This window comes from Drosophila hydei, unplaced genomic scaffold, assembly GCF_003285905.1.
Source record: "Drosophila hydei strain 15085-1641.00,03,60 unplaced genomic scaffold, DhydRS2 tig00008119-arrow-pilon, whole genome shotgun sequence".
Taxonomy (NCBI): domain Eukaryota; kingdom Metazoa; phylum Arthropoda; class Insecta; order Diptera; family Drosophilidae; genus Drosophila; species Drosophila hydei.
In genome coordinates, this window is record NW_022045830.1 from 5,468,254 (window position 1) to 5,490,966 (window position 22,713).

A 22,713-nucleotide genomic window follows, 5' to 3' on the forward strand; every position below is an offset into this window, starting at 1 on the left:
CTCTGGCACGCGTATCACAAACTTAAATTGTTTTCGCCTTAATTGATAAGCAGCTTATAAACAATTGATGATCGTAAGCCTTTATTAGCTATTAGTATTAACAACTATTATTTGTCTTGAGCCATACTTACACATACTCTCATGAGCAAAGAGGATGTTTATGCATAAATTGTGCTGCCAATAAAAAGAGAATATTGCGCTCTCACAAAATGCAACGAAATGCATAAATTTGCCTTATGCTTATGGCCATGGCAACGGGAGCAGCCAAGGCACAAACAACAAATAAATAAACGTGGTAGCTGCTCGTACTCGCACTCTGCCACACATCCGGAATGCGACTCGGAATATAGCTCTATATAAGAGTTACTTATGGAGCTTTGGCTTCCTTTGAGCCACGATTTAAATTAAACACTTTTTCTGGCGCTGTCTTTGTGCTGTGATTGTTTCAGCTGCAATGAAAACAGTTATTTGTGAGAGTAAGTGTAAGTGTAAGTGTGTGTGTGTGTCAGTTGCAGCTTGAATGTGTTTTTCCTTCTTTTTTCTTCCGCTCTTTCGCTTTTAATTCGTAAATTCAAAAGTTCGGAAGCTGTTAATAATGTGGACAGGCGCACGACACGAAGTATTTCATTAGAGGAACGATGGACGCCACTTGAACGCTACTCGTCATTTGCCATGCTCCTAATTCCTTCTCCATTTAAATGCTTCATTTTTGGCTGCAGACAGCCAACGTGTTAAAAGCAATTACAGTGCGCGCCCGAGCAAATGAAAGAAAAACTAATTAAATCCTTTGTGCAACAAAGCGAGCGACGCGCAAAATGAAACCAAAGTGTGCCAAGCTTAATGCGATTGATATGTATGCCTGTGCTCGCTAATGCCGATGTCGATGCCAATGCTAATGCTAATGCCAATGTTAATGTTAGTTTTATAGGCAAATGATTAACAGGTCGTCACTTATCTGTTATGCTTGACCCGGGTAAGCAGATGCTCAGCTGCTATCACAATGGCTTTGCATAATGATGCTGCTGCTGCTGCTCTAATGCCATGCAAATCGATGCCTTCTCCCAGTTCTCTGCAATGCGGCAAACCGGCTTCCAAAATATCGTTTCGGTTATGTAAATGCCAGCAGCGAATCAATATGCTTTCGTTTTCAGCATAAATGCCACATAAACGACATCCATCTCGGTGTAAGTGTGCTTAAGTTATGCATTTGAATACCCTGCACATACGAAATGTGTGAAATAGAGTATGCACACATATTAGTTTGTCTGCCTCCCTTCTCTCAACGAACTCCTTTAGAGAACACCATCAATAAACTCGATTGTATAGACTTTTATCAAGACTGACCAAAGGTCCACATCTTAGAGAACTTCTGTCGGGATAGGTCAACGTTAAGTCGAATGCTTATTCATTAGAGTTAACAATGTCAAATGAGTATGAAAAGATGAACAGGCAGGATGAACAGACTGAGAGGGAGAGAACAACAGTTTTGCTCATAAATTTGAGCGTTGAAAAAGCGCCAAGTAGAGTTAAGTTGAAAGCGTGTTGGTCAGGTGCATTCGCCAGGTTAGGTTGCTGCGCATCCTCTAGCTCTGCCTGTGCCGTTCTCTCCTTCACCTCGGGCTGCACTGATTTATGCCAATCACGATTCGCTAATAACTCAGTGGCAAAGCGACGAGAGCTGCCCTCAACGATGTTGTTATTGTTATTATTGTGGCTGTCGTTGTTGTTGTCGTCTGTTGCCACAGGTCCTGTCATAATGACAGTCATTTGAGGGTTAAATTGGATATGCCTCTTGCGTTGACAAGTCGGTCACGTGCGCTGCCCCAAAGAGGCGCACATAATTGACGTTTCATTAGCAGCATTTTTAAGCGCATTACCATGTAAATATCTATCAGTCATGAGCGGAAGAAAACCTTACAGAGGCGCACAGTTTAAACTAGGGCCACATAATTAACGGGGTCACCTAATGCTGACGTGAATGCGGTTTGGTCAAGTCATAAAAACCCTTATTAGCTTTAATACACGCAGCGCATATCAAATTGAACTTGCTAATGTTGGTTGCCTCGTCCACACAAGCTTCCCACACTCGCACACACTGGCTTGAAATGAGGACAAATTTAATAAATGATCAAGGATTCAACAGCAATTTATGACATAATGATGTTTGAGTGGGAGCAAATGAAATAGACACAAGGCGACGTGTGTGTGCGGGAGCTCTTTATACCCTGCCCTTTGACCTATGACCATATTTTATGTAAATTACGGGATTATACTGTGATTTGGAACAACTTACAGCTGCTGGCCAGAAGCCATGTCTGAGGCGACCTCCTCTAATGCATTTCCAGGCAAACAGCCTGTCTCAATTTGTGCCCCATGGCAGAGGTGTCGATGCGGGTGTGTGTGTGTCTGTGTGTGCGGCAGTTTGTAAAGCTTTTGCTATTAAATTGGACAGCAGTTCGTTACTTTTTTCTTTTTTTTTATTTTGTGTGGCCTGCTGCATCCCCTCAATGTGATTAATGGCTTGAAAACTTGTTTTCTAATTATTTAACACCCAGAAACTACGACAATTAATTATGTGGCTCAACAATAAAAGTCCTGCTCGACATTGTGGGCGACGCAGACGCAAATACAGCCATTGCACCAACTACGACGACAACAACAACAACAACAACAACAACAACAACTACGACAGTAAATTTTATTGTTCGCACTCACATGGACAATTCGTCCCTCGGGCACACAATTTGGTGTACAATTTGCTGTGTTTATTTTTTGCGTAGCAGCCAAAATGAAATTGTTGAATTTGCCAAGCTACACGCATACATATATGTGAATAGATATATGCATATGTATATACACAATGCGGATGCGTTAATTGTTTTTATGGCCGACACCCACACGCCGTCATAGAAATTCCATTGGCGCTCACACACATTAAAAAGTTTTTAATTAAACGCAATTGTGACAATTTATTTAAACGGGCTCATTGCATATTGCATTTAGGCAAAAGCATTTAGTTGATTTTAATGTCAAACACAGCCCCAAGCGATGTTCTTAACAACAAATAATAAAAGCCAACAAATGCACAAAGTGCGTGGCGCCAGAAAGTCAAAGGCCAAGTGGAGGCAGCCATGGCAGCCGAAAAAGAAATCTGCTTAAAACAATTACATTTCAGCATAATTGGCTTTAATTGCTGGCAGTGCCCACTTTAGCTGGCAGCTAACAGAGAGAACATCCTGCGCCTCGAGTGAGGGTCATAATGGCATCTATCAGTGGGGGCGTCCGTCGAGAAGTCGTCGAGGGCCGTCGAGAGGCGAGAATGCAGAAACGGAAACAAGCAATTTTGCGGCAAAGTTACGAGTGCCACAGACAACAACAACAGCAGCATCAACATCAAGAATATAAAGCTGTGCCACAACAATAAGCCAGACAACAACAACAATAACAACAACCACCACAGCCGCATAGTAAAGTAAAACTGAGCTAGGGATGCTCATTAAACTGTATAAATACGATGATGGAACGAAGATGGGGAAGTGTGGCAGAACAACCTAAAAAGTGTTGCAAACTTTTCCGTTAGTGTTGCACAGTAAACTCGGTTAGAGAGTGTTGCAAATGTTTGCGGCTAGTTTGTTGGCCAATTGGTCAACAAGCCAAGAACCAAAAGTTAATCGTCTCAGTCTCATCTGAACTTTAGTGCATAAGTCATCAGTCTTAATTGATTAGAAATCACAGCCTAATCAAATACCGCAAATCGCTTAACAACCGTATTAAGCTGGCCAGCACACACATATATATATATAGTATATAGAGACAACGCATGGCTGATGGCAGCTGCTAATTAGAAATGTGTAGAAAATTTGAAGAGGCAACACAGAAAACTTAACAGACAGTCCCGGCGGAACTGTTGCGGAATGTTGCGCGTTCATTGTTCGGGCTAAAATAGCTGCAGCTCATAATGAGCCAGACCCAGAGGAGCTATAGTTGCCACAACGCTGTTCTCCCTCTCGCTCTCTGGCGCACTCTTCATTGCAGCTTAAGAGGGCAACGCATTGTGGCAAGTTTAACATTTTGTGGTGTGCTGGCGTCTTTTTGTCTAGCCGCGCCTCATTGTTGGCTGCATAAATGTTTAGCTCAAGCAGCGTTAATTAATTGTTTAAGTACTTCACCCTCCACTAACTATTGTGGCCAACGTGGCGTATACGGAACTCGCTGCAAAAACCCTGCCGCCCCATCTGTCTACTAAATTACTTTCGCACACTTACAAGTGTCATCATTTTGTGTGGCATGTTGTTTCCCATTGCCCAAATGAGACCACATAAACTGCAGTTGCAGCTTGTCAGCGCCACGCTCTAACAACAGCAACAGCCACAAAACATTGTGCATTTCAATGAAACTCATTTAGATATAAATGCTTATAAGTGACATCACCAAGCAAGTCACCAAATCCGACACATCTCCACACGCCAGTCGACAAATGTTTAGTTTTTGTGCTGCTCAAATTAAGTTTCAAATTGAATTCCAAATAGAAAACAAGAAATAGCTCAGCTTGGGCGAGTAATTGAGGTATGATATGCACATAGCGCTAAAAGCAAAACAGTTTTTCAACTGCTTTGATGGAGATAAATCGGCAGAGGAGTGACATAAGCTCAAGATATGTTTGCCTCATTTTGTATTGTTGCGATCGCTAAATATAAATATAAATTTTCTATTGCATAGCTCTAAATACCTTGAGAGATTATATTCATAACCAAACAGCCTGGCCTAAAGATCTGTTAGGCTCCTCACTAGCGCTAGACGGCAGCACCTCAAAGATCTACCTGACCGAGTCTTGATGTCAAATATATCAAATATCCCCTAAAATATTCCGTGTGATAGTTACACAACACACTTTCTTCTCAGCAATATTCTGTGTTCATTTCTGCTTAGATTCAATTGCGTAAAATTCAGCAAGCCACAAAGTCACTGTCCAGACTCTTTTCATAAGACAAAGATTTATGCGACCTTTAAATAATGTCGATTCTCAATTCAATTGGCATATCGCTTACTTCATGAAAACAAATCTTTTCATTAACTGTTCCATAATTATTACTTAACTATCGAACAGCTATATAAGCCATATCAGCCAATTAAATCTTGCAGCTGGATCAATCAAAGCCGATCAAGACCACAAATAAAAATATAATTCATTGCATATTCTTCTCTCAGGCATTTATATATTTTTCAGAGATATTTTTTTTACATGTTTTCCGATGCAGCTCATGAGAAGGGAATCCGTTTGTTTGCATTCACTCAGAGTTGAGTGCTTCATTTCAGTTTAATTGCTACAATATCTGTTTACTTGCACTGTTTACTTGGTCTTTGTGCTGCAGCATTGTTCCTTGGTGCCTGTTTTGCAGACGCACCTGCAGTCCTGACTGCACGAGCAGTTGTCGCCGCACCTGGCGTCGGTGCATTTGCAGTCTGTAATAACGCCGGTGTAATAACTCATTGGAATCAATGTGTAAGGTGAAAATCATATTTATTTTTTACTCACTTGTGCCACAGCCCTTGCAAACCATTTTCGTATTTCGTTCACAAACTGAGAAGCTTTTCACGTTTATTCCTTAAGAATTTTCTGGTTTTTGAAAGAATTTCACTGAGCATATTTATAGCTGGCTTTGGTTGCCCAGTGCCGAGTTAAGTATTTTTGCACTCAGTTGAATTTTCTATCAGAGTGAGTGAGTTCAACGTGTGCAAAATCAACAAAAACGTGTGCAGTGCAATTCGAATCGAGCTTACCTCAAACAGTCAACAAAAGATAAGGAAAATGTGATAAGAATGTCATGAGCTGTTGGGTCATTGAACATGTACTCCATCAACTCAACAATCAGCCAGTCTATCAGTCAATCAGTCAATCAGTCAGCCAGTCGGACACTCTCTTATACAGCTGGCAAGCGAGTGTTGCTGTCCTAATTATGACATCATCATAATTGCTTTGGCCCACTAAAATGTTGTCCCAATACTATGCGTTCCTCCTGGCGCGCTTAGTTGAAGTGAAATTACCGCAAATTGCGAAAGTTTTTAATTGTTTATCTCGCCAGACGCTGTGGCCGCAACATTAGTGCAACATGGCAGCCGTGCGGGGAGGGGAGGGCGAAGGGGGTGCACGCTGTTGCGGCATTGTCCTTGCCGCAATCACAAAACAGAAATCTTTTCGAGCGGATGTTTTGTAATTTGGCTTATGCCTTGAGTGGGCTGCAGCTGGATGAGGTCAAATTATAAATTTAATATGTATCCGCGCCGCTCGGACTTCGACTTCCGCTGTGGCAGTGGCAGCAGCAACAACTCCTTTGCAAGCTCAAATTTGTTGTTTGAAAAGTTGGCAGTCGGGCCCGCAGCGTCTCGCAACATCCTCGACCCGACCTGTGGCACAGTTGCCACAAACTTTGCACCATTTCCGCTGCGGCATGGGCCACTTCCGCGTGTCCACTTGCAGCTCGCGCTGCTCCACTGTCCCGCCCACAGCCTGATTAACGTTTAAACTCATTAAGATAACGCAATTTTTGGCGTTCTGCTTAATTTTGCTGTCGCAGCTGCCACCGTCCCAGCTGCCGGCCCGCTATGAGCCGAACCGCGCCGGGGCTAAAGGTCAGCGAGTTGGAAATCTCAAATCTTGAATCTGTTGCCATTGTCTGGCACTCGCTAGTAATTGGTTTGTAAACAATTTCACTTGCTCTTTGACAATTTGCTCGGCCATTTTGCTGTTTGGCTAATTGGAAGAGCCAAGCACTGGAGCCATTGAAGGCGTCTTAGCTAAAATCCAAATTGTAATCTCAAATTGGTCCGAACAAAGTGCTGCTCAAAGTGCTGCCATTATGGACCATTAGATCTATTTATCATATGTTCACGCTCAATTACGGCCTGTGGCGGGCAGTTCTTTGATAACGGGGCGCTTCAATAATTACCCTGACCATGCTACATGCCACAGCAGCTTGACTAACTATGTTTACATGCCAATCAGCTCGGAATTGCGATTTATCGGCGAGTTTGTTTATGCGACCAAATATTTATTTATCCCCCATGTCGCAATGCATTATTTCTATCTGATTTATGGACTAATACCAAATGGACTTATGCCAAAGCTGTTGTGAAATGTGCAATTTTTTGCGGAGTATATAAATTTAAGCGCTTAACGGCGAAAATAGATAAGTCTCGTATGAAACTGTTATCTAATTGTAGCTATTAAACATTAACGGGGAATGCGAACATGAATTTAGCTTCGAATCGTCATTAAGTTCAAGCGCAGCCGATGCGGCAACTGGTGCGTATTGTTGGCCAAAATACGGGTTAGTTAGTCTGCCTAAAATAGACAAAATCGCAACTGTCCAGTTATCAACGCAATTCATATTCCAAATTCCACGAAAGCTCTAAAACAATTTCAATTGTACAACTTATCAACGGGCTGGGGACACACTTGCAGCATTGGGAATGGGGTCCGTCATGTGGTCAAACAACCGACTAACCGACAACGACAACAACAATAACAGTAACAGCAACAGCAACAACGACAAAGGATAAACGACAAGCCTGATGGAACTTCACGCATAAACCGAAAAATAGGAAAATGTTGAGCGACATCGCAATGAAACAGCTGCTGCCCTGCTCAGTTGTGGTTGCAGTTCATGGCAACGATTCCCAGCGTAGAGCACACAGTGAAATCCTTCACACACACACACACAGATGACACACATGCGCACACATGCACGCATAGGCATGTAACGGTCCCAAAAATGTTCTGCAATATGCGTCGAGGGGAAAATTCATCATAAATTTTATGCGGCAGCATGGGAGCCAAAGCTAAACGCAAACTTTTCATATGCTGCTCAAAAAATGTCGCTACTGCTGCCAGAGATTTGCATACCCTGTAAACGCAGATTGTGTCGAATGGGTTGCACAAATCAGCCCAATTGCAGCAGGCAGGAAAATGAAGGCTAAAGGCATTCAACTCAGTTGGGCATCTCCTTTCAGCCATACTAAATTTATAAAACTAGTTAAAGGATATATGTTAGTCGAGCGCATAGTGTTTAGTGTAGCGATATTGCAATTCGCCGCAATTCGAAACGGGCTGATGTCAAATGTAAATTGCTCAAAGAAATGATGGCAATATAACTAACAGTTTGGAGCGAAAACCCAAAAAGGATTTGTTTGCCAGCAACGTTGTTAATCCAATTTGTGATTTGCATAGAAGCCAAAACGAGAATAACTGTTGTTTTACAAGCACCAAACTCAAACAGCAAACAGCTAACAGCCAGCAGCTAGCAGCCAGCAGCTTACAGACAGCTTAGAGCCAGCTGTGCAACGTCTTAAAGGTCAAGTGGCAGTTGGGCAAGCCGCTCCGCATTCCAACTACTTATGCATAGAGCTGCGCTCGAGAACATTTTATGACAATCACAAGCTCTTGCCAGGCTCCATCATTATTATTTGCCATTGGCAACATGCCCTCGCTCGATGGCATATTTGTCAGTATTAAGCCGGCAATTGGCTCTGTCGTCGAGTGCCATCAATTGAAATTGCATCGTATCAAAAGTTATAAGTTTTCATTACGCGCTGACGTTCAATATGGCGCGCAACTAATACATCAGCTAACACACATACCCACACACACGCACACACAGAAACGCACAAAAGTTTGTCAGCAAATGACATGCATTGACGTCGACGATGACTCTAAGGATCGCGCATAAAAGTATGCAACACTTGACGACGCAGCCAATGTCACAATTATTTGGAGCCAAGCGAGATGCGAGGCGTCATATATATATAATATATATATATATATATATATATATTGCGACAGCTTAACGTTTGAAGGCGAGGTGGCTGGTTGCCTGACACAGGAAATCACTAGAGCAAGTTTTTTAATGGAATCAAATCAAATTGTTCGGAAGCTGTAAAAAGCGATTGCACGGAAACATTTTGAGTTGTTGACAGGCGACAACCGCCAAGGTGCAAACACGCCCAACAAAAAACTTGCTAAAGTTTCGAAAACGACTATGACCGAAAAAAAAAAAAAACGAAACGAAACGTGTATAAAAGAAGAGAAGGAAACGCGTCATAAGTACATGCTCGAGTCCTGACAGCAGTCACACGACCCCAACGTCAATGGAGCGTCAAGAGTGCTTTTGCTATGCAGAGCTGCGTCTGCTTTGCCACACCCACTTTAAAGCCACTTTTTAGTGGCAGCTGTGATTGGGCCAGGTGACAGCGGGCTAGGTGCGCAAAAGTTGTGCCAACAATCGTCGCTTGGCTTGGATCGTTTATAGGGCCCATAAGTTGATGCTCGCCCGCTGCACTTTGCCAACTTGACTGCAAGGCCATAAAAATATACCATAAAGCCTGTCGCACAAGCTGCTTTCGGGCCACTCAAAGGGCCGTTAATCAACTGAGGCAGCCTGCTGGCAAGCCAGCACTAGCTGGCGGTCCAGCTAATAACTCTTGTTGACACCCGAGTAAGTTATGCCCATTGAACTTGAGCAGCTGCAAATTAAGCCAATCAATTCATTAGCAGCTCCCGTTTCGCACCTCGCTCCACGCACCTTGTTCCTGGCCCCATGGCAACTTTGAGTGCCACTCGCGCTGCTGCGCATGAAAATTAAATTGTCGCCTACAATGGCAAACAAATTTTGCTCAAATGCAATCCAAATTGCAACAGACACTTCCACAGCGTCGCACTGAGTGAGAGGATGGTGGCAAGTGGTCGAGCGCCGAGCACCCGCAGCGCATTACCTTTGTCTTAGTTCGTGGGTTGCAGATTAATTGCCAATGAGTGTGTACAAGTTCGAGCAGAAAAGTTTTTCAGAGTTTTCCCTGTTCACTCGATTGTTCCGTTACACACACACAGCCCTTGGTGATGCTGGTCTCTTCAGCTCGGATTCGCTCCATGTGACATCCAAACGGGGACCACGTGCATTTTATCTCTGTTCCGAACTCAACACAATTCGAGGTTTTTGAGGTGAAACAAATTTCCGGTGACATAAACTTAATTAGCTTTTGTTCGGGCTTTTGTTTTATGGTTTTGCGGGCACAACTCAACTTAGTGTGCGTGTGTGTGTGTGTATGGGTGTAAGGATATGACAGGGTCGCTTAATAAATGGCTTGCAATGCTGAGGTGCGGCATTTAGTTTTGATTTAATTGAGCCACTTAGCAGATGTATCTTAAAGATACACCAGCTAGAGCTTTCATCAGCAGTTGGTTAATTAAAAAACCAGCGGGGACCAACTTTCTTGCCGTCTGATAAGTCAAGATTCGTGCCAAGCAACTTATAAGTCTCATGACATGATATTTGCTGATAATATCAGATAGCGCACGCAACACATAAATCCATACCTCAAACAATAACAGCAAGAACAACAAGGGGCACAAGAGCGAGCGCAACCAGCATGAGCAAATATAATGAAATTGAAAACTGAGCAGAGGATAAACGTGGCTGAATAGCTAAAGAAAAACTCAAGTGAAACCCAAACAAAAGTTGTCTTACTTCTGCAAATGGAAAATTGCCCATGAGAATGCCAAAAAAAAAAAAAAAAAAGAAAACGAGGAAAATACAAGACAGGAAAACTGCACACAAACTAAATGCTACAGATCTCCGATTCCCTCAAGGCTTGAGCACAAAGTTTATAAGCAATTCTTAGTATATTTAATAAGAGTGTTCGACAAGGTATATGTGTGTGTGTGTGTGTGTGTGAAACTGTAGTTAGATATACGCAACCAACAAATGTGATTGTAAAGAAATAGTAAATGCGGTTTCACAGTTATTTAATTTATTTTCGATATTTTTTTAATTAAATTTATTTCTAAGAAACTGTAAATTTACAGATTTTTTAATAGTGATATACATTTAATAATTATTCATTTTTAAAATTTTTATATTTAAACTAAAAATGAAAAATTTTCTTATTCAGGTTTTGTAAATTGTGCCTAATCGAAGCAAATCAATTTGACCGCCTTTCTCTTTTAATAAGCCATTAGCATTTGCATGCACGCACACAGAGTCTAACTCACACACACACGCACACCTATCTGCTGGCATGCGTGCTCATAAATACTTCATCAGCCACAAAGGGCTAAGGAAGTCGAAAGGCTGCAAAGTTTTCGCCCACACTGCGATGCTGGCAGCCACAACGGGGGCATAGGCAAACTGACGATATAATGATCTTCCCTGGGGAGCAGCATAGCACAGCACAGCATCGGCAACTGACCCTCAACTACAGTCCATTGAAATTCCTGCGGCATTTCTCAGCATCACCTTAATCGCCTGACAAAGTTGCTTATGCTTGCCATTCCAAGCCGCCTGTCGGGCTGTCGAGTTGTCGGGTTCTCTGGCTGTCGAGCGCTGGCCCGGGCAATATTAACAGGAAATGAAATCAAAAGGTTGCCTTTTACTTGATTTTCCCCCAATTCTAAGTACTGCCAATGCTGCTGCTGCTGCTGCTACTGCTGCTGCTGCTGCTGCTACTACTGCGCCTGCTGCCTCATTGTTCGCACAACTTGTAGTTTAGCTTCATCATCTGCACTTGGTGGTCGGCAACTTGCTTAGCTTGGTTTGGTTTTGTGGCCCCGCCTTCAACCTACAGCGTCTGCCAGCTGCCATCAGCCATATCTCCGTTTCCGTTCGTTTCATTCGTCATGACTATAATCCGGTAAGGAATTGGCTTCAATGTTGCCGTTGCCGTTGCCGTTGTCGTTGTCGTTGTTGTTGTTATTGTTACGTTTGTTGTATAAGTAGCTCATCTGCGGCTGAGCGCGTTTTATTTGTTTCAAATTGAGTTATGCCTAATGAAAATCAAATAAGCCGCAATCCAGCCGGAAATGCCGTTAGGGACTGTTGCTTGCGCGTCTCGCCCGTCGGTCCTGCCTGCATTTCCTACTTTATATTGGCACATTTTCGGATTCTTCACGCCCATGTTGTGTAAATAATGTCACGTGTCTACAAGTTTTGACTGTTAAGCTGCCAATTGAAATTGACATTGAAAATGAGCTGGAAATTAATAAAAATAGAAAACGCTGCGCATTGAGTATACGCCGTGTACGCCGCAATAACATTTCTCACCACCTCATCTAGTGTTCGCCCATACAACAATTTGCATATTTCATATGTACTTATTTCAGTTGCCTTTTGCGGCATGTGGCTGCAGAGGTGCCACAGCGAAACCCAACGAAAACACTAGAGTATTTTGATATTTTGCAAATTGCTGCAACACATGTACAGTATAAGAGAGAGGGGGAGAGAGCAAGAGATCTGTTTATGATTCAACTCCCCCGGAAACGTTAAGTGCAAGTGTGGAAAATTATTTAATGACTTTTCAGAATTTGAAACGGAATATGAGAGTGCGTTGCGGCAAGTATCATGATGATGAGGCCAAATATTTGCTTACGCAAATTTGTAAGAGCCAGAGAACTTGGGAGTTAATAGTCAGAGCCTTTGCAACTGGCAACTAGCAACTGGCAACTGGCAACTGGCAAGTGGCAAGTGGCAAGTGTCAAGTGTCAAGTGGCAAGTGGCCTCGAGCGTTGGTGCTTTGCGCATTTTTCTGCAGTTCTATTAATTATTTATGTGTCTGGCAAGTGCCGTTAGGGCAACACACTTGGCCAGCGACGCCTAATGAAGCCACACTCCAGTGTGAGATGACGAGGTCCGCGCCTTTGCTGCTGCACTGTTGGCTATTGGCAACGACCATGTCGTCATCATCGCCAGCCTCAGCATTAATTTGTTCAGGCGACACTTACTAGACAGCTGAGAGGCAGCTACAGCTCTAGCTCCTGCTACAGCTACACAGCTACAGCAGCAGCACATAATTTGTAATTAATGACCAGTTAAAGAGCAACCTTTAGAGGCAGCGCGAGAGGCTTGGCACTTGGCTTGGCGACTGCGATTTACAGCGACAAACGGGTGACAGCCAAACGCTGATTTATGGCCACAGACCGCAAAATTTATATGCCATCACAGAAGTGGCGATGCGAGTCGCCTTTCTTGCTGATTCGAAACCATCTGCGGCGCCGGCTTGTCTTTACTTGCAATCCATATTCAATATGGGCCCAGTTGCTTTGAGCATATCCAATTCGTTGAGCATTTTGCATGTTGCAAGAGCCTAAGAAGTTATTCAAATCTTAGCTTAAAGAAGACTTATATAGCTAAAAGACTTTAAATAAAGTCAAATCAAAAGCTTTAGCTTTTATTTCTTTTTTATTTCGTTTCAATTTGATTTCGATTTGACTTTATTCATGAATCAGCTATGCATCAGTTATGCTTTTAATAAGCATTTTTGCTTCCAAAATAGGTTAGTGTAGATAGCCTTCGACTAGGGCTCAGTTTTTCATGTTTTCGCTTTTGTCAGAGCATTTGAATGTGAAATGTCAGTCACATTCTGGCAGGGGTGGCAGCCGGAGTTCTTTCTCATAGATCAACTCTTTGCACTGGCACAAAGGCCAAGTAAAATGAAAGGCAAAAAGAACAGGAGCCTCAGCCTTAGCTCTGTTTCATTTTGTAGCTGCTCTTAGCCGTACATCGAGCCTCGGCAGAGGCCAACCAAAGCGCAATTTGTCTTCTGGCAGCAGCTTCGATAGTCAATGCTGAGCCCATTTACATTCGCTTTATTGCCAATGGCATTTTTTCCCTCGCTGCTACAAGACACAGTCGTATATACGTTTTTTGCATGTTGTGACTTTGTCTGCGGCTGCTGTCAGTCGTTGGGCTTAGATCGAACTGAAGGCCTACAGACTGCAGTGCCGTTCAAATTGTAATTCCTCAATTATAAGAGTGTCTATGCAATGCCTATAAATATGTTTGTTGCCTGACGACAGTTTTATACCAGCTTCAGTTGCTTTTTGATTAATGGCCTCCATCGACTTGATGCACCGACAATCCCCTAAAAAAATCCACAAAAAAACCGGGAAAATAAAAAGGGGAGGGAACAGCCCCACTAAGTGAAACAACATGAGAGATAACTGGAAACAGCTTTTACACTCTGTTTATTTTGCGCCCAACTTTTAGCTAAGTGCAAAACAATTTACCCAAATACGCGTGCACACATTGTGGTTCCACGCACACCCACACGCACAACCAAGCACACACTTAATTGTTCCCCCGACTAATGCCGCTGCCAACACACAGGCCGTCCTTTGTTGTTGTTGTTTGTGGCATGCTTGTAAAATCAACCAAAGCTGCTAAAAACTTGGCTAGTTGCGCACTCTGCAACGTTGCCTTAAATACCCTGTAAATGCAGCATACAGCTGAGCAGGTCATATAGGATTGTTAGTTCAAAATTTGGCATTTCTAAAGCAATGTAGATAACATAACTGTATTATTATATTACATACATAACATGGCACTCATATATTTAGATTACTGCGCTTCTTCCAGTCGGTCACAGTGCTTCGCTCTGCCTTTATTATGCTAATGCAGAATCCCTCTCTCTTGCCCCCGCCCGCTGCCACCTGCACTGCTGTGTTTTTATACTATGTGTGTTGATTGGTAGCAACTGCATACTTGTTGTTTTTTACACCCCACATACACACACACACACACTCACACACACATTTTGTGTGCTGTGAACAGTTGAAAACTATGTCAGCGGCTTTTGGCAAATGCAATGCATTTCTGTAATACTTTCTGAGCAGCATTACCCTAAGCCACAAGCTACTCTTTCTGCGCTTTATAAGTAGGTGCAACAGTTTTATATTGCCATTAAGCCAGTGAACCAGGCAACAGCTTATCAGCATTAAAGAGTTTATAATTAAAGTGCTGCTTTCCAAATAGTTTTTCCGCTCGCATCATTTTACGATTATTCTCGACTTGATTTTACAGATTAAATATATTTTATGTATATTACTAGAATCAACATTTTTATTCTTGCTCATTTGTTTGCGCAAAGTGTATGAAATTCATAAAAACGACTTGAATGCTTTTGTTTTTGTTTCTTGCCCTTTTAGCTTCACTAAGTGTTTCGACTTTAAGAGCATTCGCCAAATGTATAAGACGACGGCGCGTCGTCTCGTGTAGGTCGTTGCCTGCGAGCTTCAGCAGTCTGTAAAATAAAATAATTATGAGCGATAAATTTGCAGGCGCGTTAAAGAAGAAAATGTGTCGCGACGAGGCCGGCATTGACGTTGATAATGAGCCTGGTCGCGACTAAAGGTTGTGGCAGGCAGCCTACAGGCTGAGACAGAAGCCACTGCAAAAGGCAGCAAAGGCACAACATCTAATTGGATCGATGTGAGAAGCATACAAAGCAGCAGCAGCAGCAGCAGCAGCAGCAGTAGTGGTAGTAGTCAACTGCCCTAACGATTTTCAGGATAGGATCATTAAAAATTCATAAGATATGCCAATTGTCAGCTACTCGAACTGACTGAGCTAATTCAATTTAAGCTGCACGACCCACCAATCTCCAATCGAGAGAGTGAGAGTGCGAGCAGGTCATATATTAGCACCGCTGGCGTCTGGCTGCAGTTGCACGTGCCACGGGGCAACGAGTGAATTGCGGCAGTTGCCAAGAATGCCATGCGCAGATTTATTTCATCCAGCGGCATCCTTTATGTAATCTCAATTATCGCCTGTTGGCAACGTCATAAATCTGAGCCGGCGCCCGCTGCGCTGATTGCACGTGAAACATTCTTGGCCAGCGATTTAATTAACTGCAAACTGAACGGCTGCGAGCTGTGTCTTTCTTTGCTACTATCTGGAAGTTACGCTCCTGCGAGCACACAATGCAGCACAAATCTCGCAGTTTGGTCACAAATTTTGTTGACACTTCAGCGGGCACTTTGACTGTCGGGCCGTGCCGTGTCGTACCTTGCCTTGCACCATATTGTTTGTTGTCCGTAAACGGCAGATGGAGCAAACTGAAAAAGCTGTCCAAACTGTCAAATGCTACCCTCAAAAGTCGTACAAAAAATATAAAAGCCAAGTTGTGCAACACAGTTGCCGCAGATGCAAAAACCTGGCCGTGCCACAAAACAGCAACATCAAGAGCAACAACAACAGCAACAGCAGCAAACAGCAAACAAGTAAATGCTAACAAACGGAAACAAACAGCTGCATTAGCAGACGCAAATCAGCAGCAGCAGCAGCAGCAAAGTTAAGCGCAGTTGAGTTACTCACTTAAAAATTCCAAACACAAAACGGAAATATGCAAAAGCTGGGGTCACAAACGGAAATGACCCGGCCGCCATGTTTGCCCAGTGCTCAGCTTCTTGTTGCCCCAGCTATACCCTAGAAGCAGCTACAGTCCACAAATATAGATCTCAATACATTTAACAGTTACTTAATCTAGTGCAGGGTATGCCTAAGTCGCGACACTGCGCGCCACTGGCTTGGCCAGGCTCAAACGAATCGCTAACGAGCGAGGCAAGGATGCAAAATGATGAGACGCTGACATCCTTTAGCAGTAGACTTATGAAATTTACTTTGATTGCAAAGGTGGCAGCTGGCAGGTGGCACCTGCAGCCTATCTAACGGGCATGCAAGTGCGATCAAAACCGCTACAAATTAGTGATAATGAATAATTTCCCTAGCGGTAATTAAGTGCATCATTAAAACGTGCTTAATTACCAGGAGCACTTGCAGCACTGCAATTGGTCGAAATTGATGTCATGCCAACACAGCACACAACTTGGGATGCGTTCCGCTGTGGGCGTGGGTGTGGGCGTGGGTATGTGTGCAGCTCTAAACGGTTTTCCAATTACCATGCTCTGGCAAAAGTCATTTTCAGTTTGCATATCCACAAACGTGCGGAACTAAAACAGCATAAGCCACCCGATTACGCCTGCCTGTGGATTTGTGAGCAGACTATCCGCTGTCCCAGCTGTACCGAAACTCCTGGCTGCCACTTAGCTGCAGCGCTAGTCGAGAGCAGAGAGAGATACAGAGGCAGAGGCGCACAACCAAATTGACCTACAGTCTGGCTAATAAATTTTTGCTTGTTAGTGCGAAGGTGCATATGTGTGTGTGTGTGTGTACGACACGTGTGTGCCTCCAGGCAAACAATCAGTGACCAGCTCCAGCTCCAGCTCGAACTGCAAACCGCAAATTAGTTGCACCTGTGTCGGAGCAGTTGATGCAGCTGCTCCAGCAAGTGAGCACAGCCGGCAATGGTAAGGCCAAAGGCCAGCACGAACAGCGCAGCGGAAATGTCGCCTACTTCAAGGGCCTTGGGCGCCTTCTTGGGCACATAGCCAATGGCCTGATTGAAGAGCACCTGGCCCGTTTTCTTATCCAAATACTTGTCAACATTCTGCAAAAACAAATAATTAAGCATTGGCACTGGGAACGGCTAAGTTAGGTACCTCCAGCTCCCAGTGCACGTAGAGACCCGATTCCTGGCAGACGCGTATGTGTCTGTTCAGCTGTGGCATCAGCGTCCAACCCCTAATCGACACAGCCCGCGTCCAGTCAAAGTAGAGATCATCGTGCATCACCTGCCACACCCAAACAGAATCGTTCGCTTAATAGCCTCGGCTAAAATAAATATCTCGCCTACAATGCGGCTCTCCACAGCCTCGCGTGTCACATAGTTGCCAAAGTTGAATGCACCAGAGGCCAGACGCTCGATGCCCAGTCCATAGTTGTGTTGAAAGCTCGCATTGTACATGTAGCTGTAGTCGCGCACCTCGAAGTTCTTGGCGAGTATCTGCTCCGTTACCAAGTCAGATTTCTCCACGGTGTGCACCCAGATAATGGACGGAGCAGCCCACTTCCATTGCGCCTGAGCCCACTTCTCGATGGTGTCCACTGGTGCGGCATACAGAGGCACTGTGAGCAGCGACTTCAACTGCCCGCTGTAAATGTTCTCCAGCGTGATTGTCGCGCACAGCATTGTGGCCAGAAAGAAGCGCGTGGCGAAGCGATCAAAGCTGCAATAAATTTCATATAACTGATCAATTTCCCAAAGATTCTCCAATGGCGACTCACGTCACGGGCGCCGATGGCTGCTGTATGAAGAGCGCAAATATGTCCAGAAGAGACTTTTCCAGATTTTCGGCATGCACAAAGAGAATCTTTTGCACGGGCTTTTTCATAATGTAGTTAGAGTATCGAAGAACATACAAGACCAGGCTGCACACGGCAATCGTGGACATCAGCAGGAACCAGGTGCCGCTATTAAATGGCAGAATATCGGTGCACCAGGCTTGCAGAGGACTAGAAGTGGAACAAGGAATAGCATAAGTAATGAGATGGACGAGAGGGTTAACTGGCGGCAACTAACACGGGAGCAGGTCCCAAGATGGTCACTGCCGATCGAGCTATGGTATGCGAGGTCTCCGTTATGCCATCGTACCAATTGTATATGCAGCCTATGGCCAGTTCTACGCGCTGCTTATAGATGTCGCCCAGCATGCCATCGGCGCTTTCATTGTCATAGATGCTGCCCCAGTTGTCAGCGCCATCTGTGAACAGCACATGGAGACAACTTTAAGATGAGCTTTTATTTAAGAAAAAGCATGCCTATGAGCTTCAGACTTAACTTATACGCAAGCTGTAAGACAGGCTTTAAAGCTGGGTTTAAGGACAGTTGTAAGTCTAGCTGTAAGGCCAGTTACTCGACGAGCTTCAGAGCAGGCTTAAGGCGAGATGTGTGATCAGTTTTAGTGCGAGCTTTACTGCAAGCTTGAACAGAGTTCAGACTATATACTTTATGTATTGGAAGAGCTTTCAGTCTTGCTTAAGTCGAGCTTAGCCCAACTGACTCAGGCTTAACAAAATTTTGAAGCAAGCCTTTTATGTTTCCTTAAATAAAGCAAGCTTTAAGGTATATCTAAAATAAGCCTACGAAAAACCAAACTTAGTTCTGAATATATATGATAAGGAAAGTTGTAAGTCTAGCTACTCCTATTTTTTGAGTATTCTGAAAGCAATCGTTGCACCTTTTTTAATAATTGGATTCAAAGTTAATCTACTTTACATGACTATTCAGTATTCTTACAGGCCTCGACGCGCAGATGACAGTTGTGCACCTCACAGAAGGTCCTCATAATGTTTGCCTCGGAGCCGTCGTAGGCAATTGTCCGCTTGGCTTTATGCGGGTTAATTGGATCCTCATTGCCGACACCAGCTGCCTGTGAAGTTGCGGGAGTTTATTAAGTTTTGGGCAGCAGTGGCTAATTGGCGCCCATTGTTGGGCATTCAAGTGTCTGTTCTAATTTACTAAATGGCCTCCTAATGGCCAGGCATAGCATATGCCACGCCCACATACAGGCACAGACACAGCCACACGCACATGGACATCGACACTCGGCGCCAATTAAATGGAAACACGTAATTTAAATCAATGTTGTGCTAAAGCTGGCCATAAACAAAACCACATGCACATGCTTGTGGCCAAGTGTGTGTGCGTGTGTGAGTGTGTGTGTGTTTGTTGTTGTTGTTTTTAGTATGTGTGTGTTTACAAATGTGCAAATGTCCTTAAGGCAAACAATTGAGTGCGAACAAAACTTCCACCAAGTGACAACAAAGAATATATTTTTTTTGAACAATGGTTTTGTTTGCCTTTGTCCGTTTTGGCTTCGGCACGGGTCTTGCACAGTGGTCAAAAAGTGATAGAAAATTAGACTTCGACATGTAATTTGATGTGACTTATAGAATTATTCGGTGAGTCTTATATAATAATTTAAAGAGAGCAAAGAGGTTGTCTCAAATGCTTAGAATGAATAAGTTTTGAATGAAATTCAACTTATATAATTTTAAATTATTTAATTCGAAAGATCATAAGAATTAGTTAGTTATATTTATATTTATAACCTAATTGAGCTTACTGTGGTTTCAATTAAAAATCAAACAAGATTGTTGCCTAGTTGCTTACTGCACCACTGTGCGATGGCCCCCACGCGGCACTTCATAACAACTACTGACAGAAGTCGACACACCCACTAAAAAAATCAACAACAACAAGCGTATGCTTAAAGTTTTAGTTACCGAAATCCTTGTCCACAACAGGAAATAACTTTCTATCAGCTCAACAAGCCAGCGGGGCACACACACACACACACACAGGCAGAGCACCCGCTCAGATAGTGCTGGCTGCGGAAGCAACCTCTGGGCATTTATTCATGACCATTTCGCACAGTGGCCTAATGCGACAAGGACACAACATTGTGGCAAGGACGACCAATTGGCTTTGCTTAATGCCTGCGTGCAAATCTCAACGACATTTGGGTTTGTGCTCGGGCTATGAACTGGGAGTGGGGCTGGGATTGGGCGTGCCGACAACAACAAACAAGACAAGACACCAACGGCAGCAACAACGATAAATATAAACTTAACCGGCAATTACTTACCACATAATTAGTAACTGTGTATGGCACATAAGTAATGGAGCCGAGGCGTAGCGCGCGTCGCTGCAGATTGAGCAGTTTGTTGGGATAAAGTTCGGCTCGTTGGGCAAAAGTTTCGTTCGGCAAGAATGCGTCCAAGAATATAGCATCCAAATTTCCACTGCCACCGACAAACTTCTGTGTCCACAGCTCCAAATTGATGTCGCGGTATGGGTGAGGCAAGCTAACTGCGGCCTCTCCAACTCCAGACACAAATCCACCTACGTCTGTTTCGCCGCATCCTTTATTTGCTTGCTCTGCGGGCCGCACCATCAGATGGTGCGGGTAGACTAAAGCGTATTACAAACATGGGAATATTGAGGAACAAACCGAAAGGACAACAACCAAATTAACTTCCAGCCAATACCAACAAAAAAAGTTTACAATTGAAGAAGGCGCCGTCAAGCGTGGAAATTATTGGCCAGTGCCAAAGTTGAAAGTTTGATCAACTGATGCGCCCTGTGGCTGTTTTTGCCACATTTGTGTGTGTGTATGTAGGTGTGTGTGTACTGCCGTGTGTGCGAGTGTGAGTGTGAGTCAAAGTTTTGAGTTTGACTTGTTTTGTCAGCGCCCCAGGGAATCCCCGTCAAGTCCGCGTTTTATTGCCAACTAAGTAAAAAGACAGCGCTTTTCGCAATTGCTGCCAAATTTTAAACGTTCTACTCGACGAATAAGCACAGCCAACATGCGAGGGATTAATATAAGACGAAGGCAAGTTGAGCTAAACACATTAAATATGCAGTCACACTTCTTGAAAAGGGCAACTAATCGGGCAATGAATATTGAAGAAACACTATTATTTTATACATAGCTAAGGGAGTTCCCCTTTCGAGTGCTTCAAACTTGGACTTGATTAAGGAAGCCCCCGACGTTGCATACATACATTGCAAAATATCCATACTCATGAGATCCCTGGGTTCTTCCTGCTCGCACAGAAACAGATAGAGCTTATCCTTGAGTCTAACGTTGGCATTGCGTGTGGCAAAGTAACGAGCGTGGAGAAAATGCCTTGTGTCCGGCAGCACAGTGATGAAGCCCTGTCAAGAGAAAGCAACTAGATTTCCCTTTGTGACGTTACAATTAAGTTCCTTGAATGCACCTCGGTCACGCTGGCGTTGACAGCGCGCAGCACTTGCCATTCAAGGGCGTCCGGCTGAGATTCGTCATCGGGCAGCTGGGCAACGTTGATCCACTGCAGCAGCTGGGGCTGGCTGAGATTCCGAAGGGCCAGTTGCAAAGCCGTTAGATAACTCTGTTGAAGCTGCGTTGCACACGTGCTGTTGTGAACGATGAGGAGCGAGGAGAGCGGCGCAAAGTATTGGCCAACTGTGGCAGATGCAAGCATGAAGAAAGATGCAAGCAAACAGAAAACAAAATGTTATAGAAACCTACCAATAATCTGGATCAGCTTGGTCAGATGAGCTAACTGCTGTGTAAGCAACATCTTGGGGCACTTTCGACGAGCTCTGCAGCCGAGCGGGCCTATATATAGGTGCATCTCTGCAAATTGCCAACCGACAATTGGCTAGCAAATTGAATTTAATGACACTCGAAGCTAAAGTGCCGTCCATTTACCTGCGGCCATGTTTGCGTTGGCATTAGCTTAATTAAAGATACACAGCTCAGCGCAGCTCATATCAATGCTGTTTAGTTAGGCCTTCAAGCCAACAAACAATGCAAATAAACGGGCAAGGGTTCTAGCTCAGGTCGCCCTAAATTAACCGGAAGTGGGTGCACTCAGTGGCCAACATTGCTGCCCGCATAAGTTGTTTACATATTAAATATGAGCTGGCTTGTAATAATACATCTTATATGGCATAGATACTCGTCGTATAAGTGGCTGTTTGACTTATGGTTGAATTACTTTGGCATGTTCAATTAGAACAATTAGAATTTGAGATACAGATACGGATATAAAGATGGTAAGATAAATAAGGGTTTAAAAAGTCAGGTAAGAGCTTGATTTATAAATGGAGTGAGAGAAGCGAGAGTCACAGAGACAGAGAGGGAGGCAGACAGAGAGGAATGGAGAGAGGGAGAGAGAGATAGACAGGGAGGTAGGGAGTCAGAGAGGGAGGTAGAAAGACAGAGAGGGAAGGAGAGTAGGAGAAAGAGAGAGACAGAGAAAGGGTGGAGAAAGAGGGGTAGAAAGAGAAAAAGAAAGAAAAAGCAGAGCAGAGAAAATGAACGAACAACTTAAAAGAGAGCTAGGCGAAAGTTTTATATATAAACTTTTAGAAGATACACCAACCGTAACAGATGGAAGGAAAGAGAGAAAACGAGAGGAAAAGCTAGAGCGAGAAAGAAATAAAGAAAAAGAATAATAACAAACTCCAAATAGTGTTGTTAAACTTTAAATTTAATAG

At 43.7% G+C, this 22,713-nt stretch overlaps 2 protein-coding genes across 2 annotated transcripts; both read right to left on the reverse strand.

Annotated features, from left to right (window-relative positions):
• Positions 1-5,196: 5,196 nt before the first annotated feature.
• LOC111595980 (metallothionein-3) lies at positions 5,197-5,671 on the reverse strand. Its single transcript, XM_023309965.2, has 2 exons — positions 5,537-5,671; positions 5,197-5,463 (listed from the first exon to the last, which is right to left on the reverse strand). The coding sequence occupies exons 1-2, from the start codon at positions 5,559-5,561 to the stop codon at positions 5,351-5,353; spliced, it is 138 nt and encodes a 45-aa protein (XP_023165733.1). The 5' UTR covers positions 5,562-5,671; the 3' UTR covers positions 5,197-5,350.
• Positions 5,672-17,067: 11,396 nt separating this feature from the next.
• On the reverse strand, positions 17,068-21,791 carry LOC111595974. The gene is made up of 10 exons (XM_023309952.2): positions 21,740-21,791; positions 21,447-21,673; positions 21,231-21,384; positions 20,312-20,637; positions 18,961-19,093; positions 18,244-18,424; positions 17,949-18,176; positions 17,518-17,890; positions 17,324-17,455; positions 17,068-17,271 (listed from the first exon to the last, which is right to left on the reverse strand). The coding sequence occupies exons 1-10, from the start codon at positions 21,789-21,791 to the stop codon at positions 17,068-17,070; spliced, it is 2,010 nt and encodes a 669-aa protein (XP_023165720.2).
• Between the last annotated feature and the right edge of the window lie 922 nt (positions 21,792-22,713).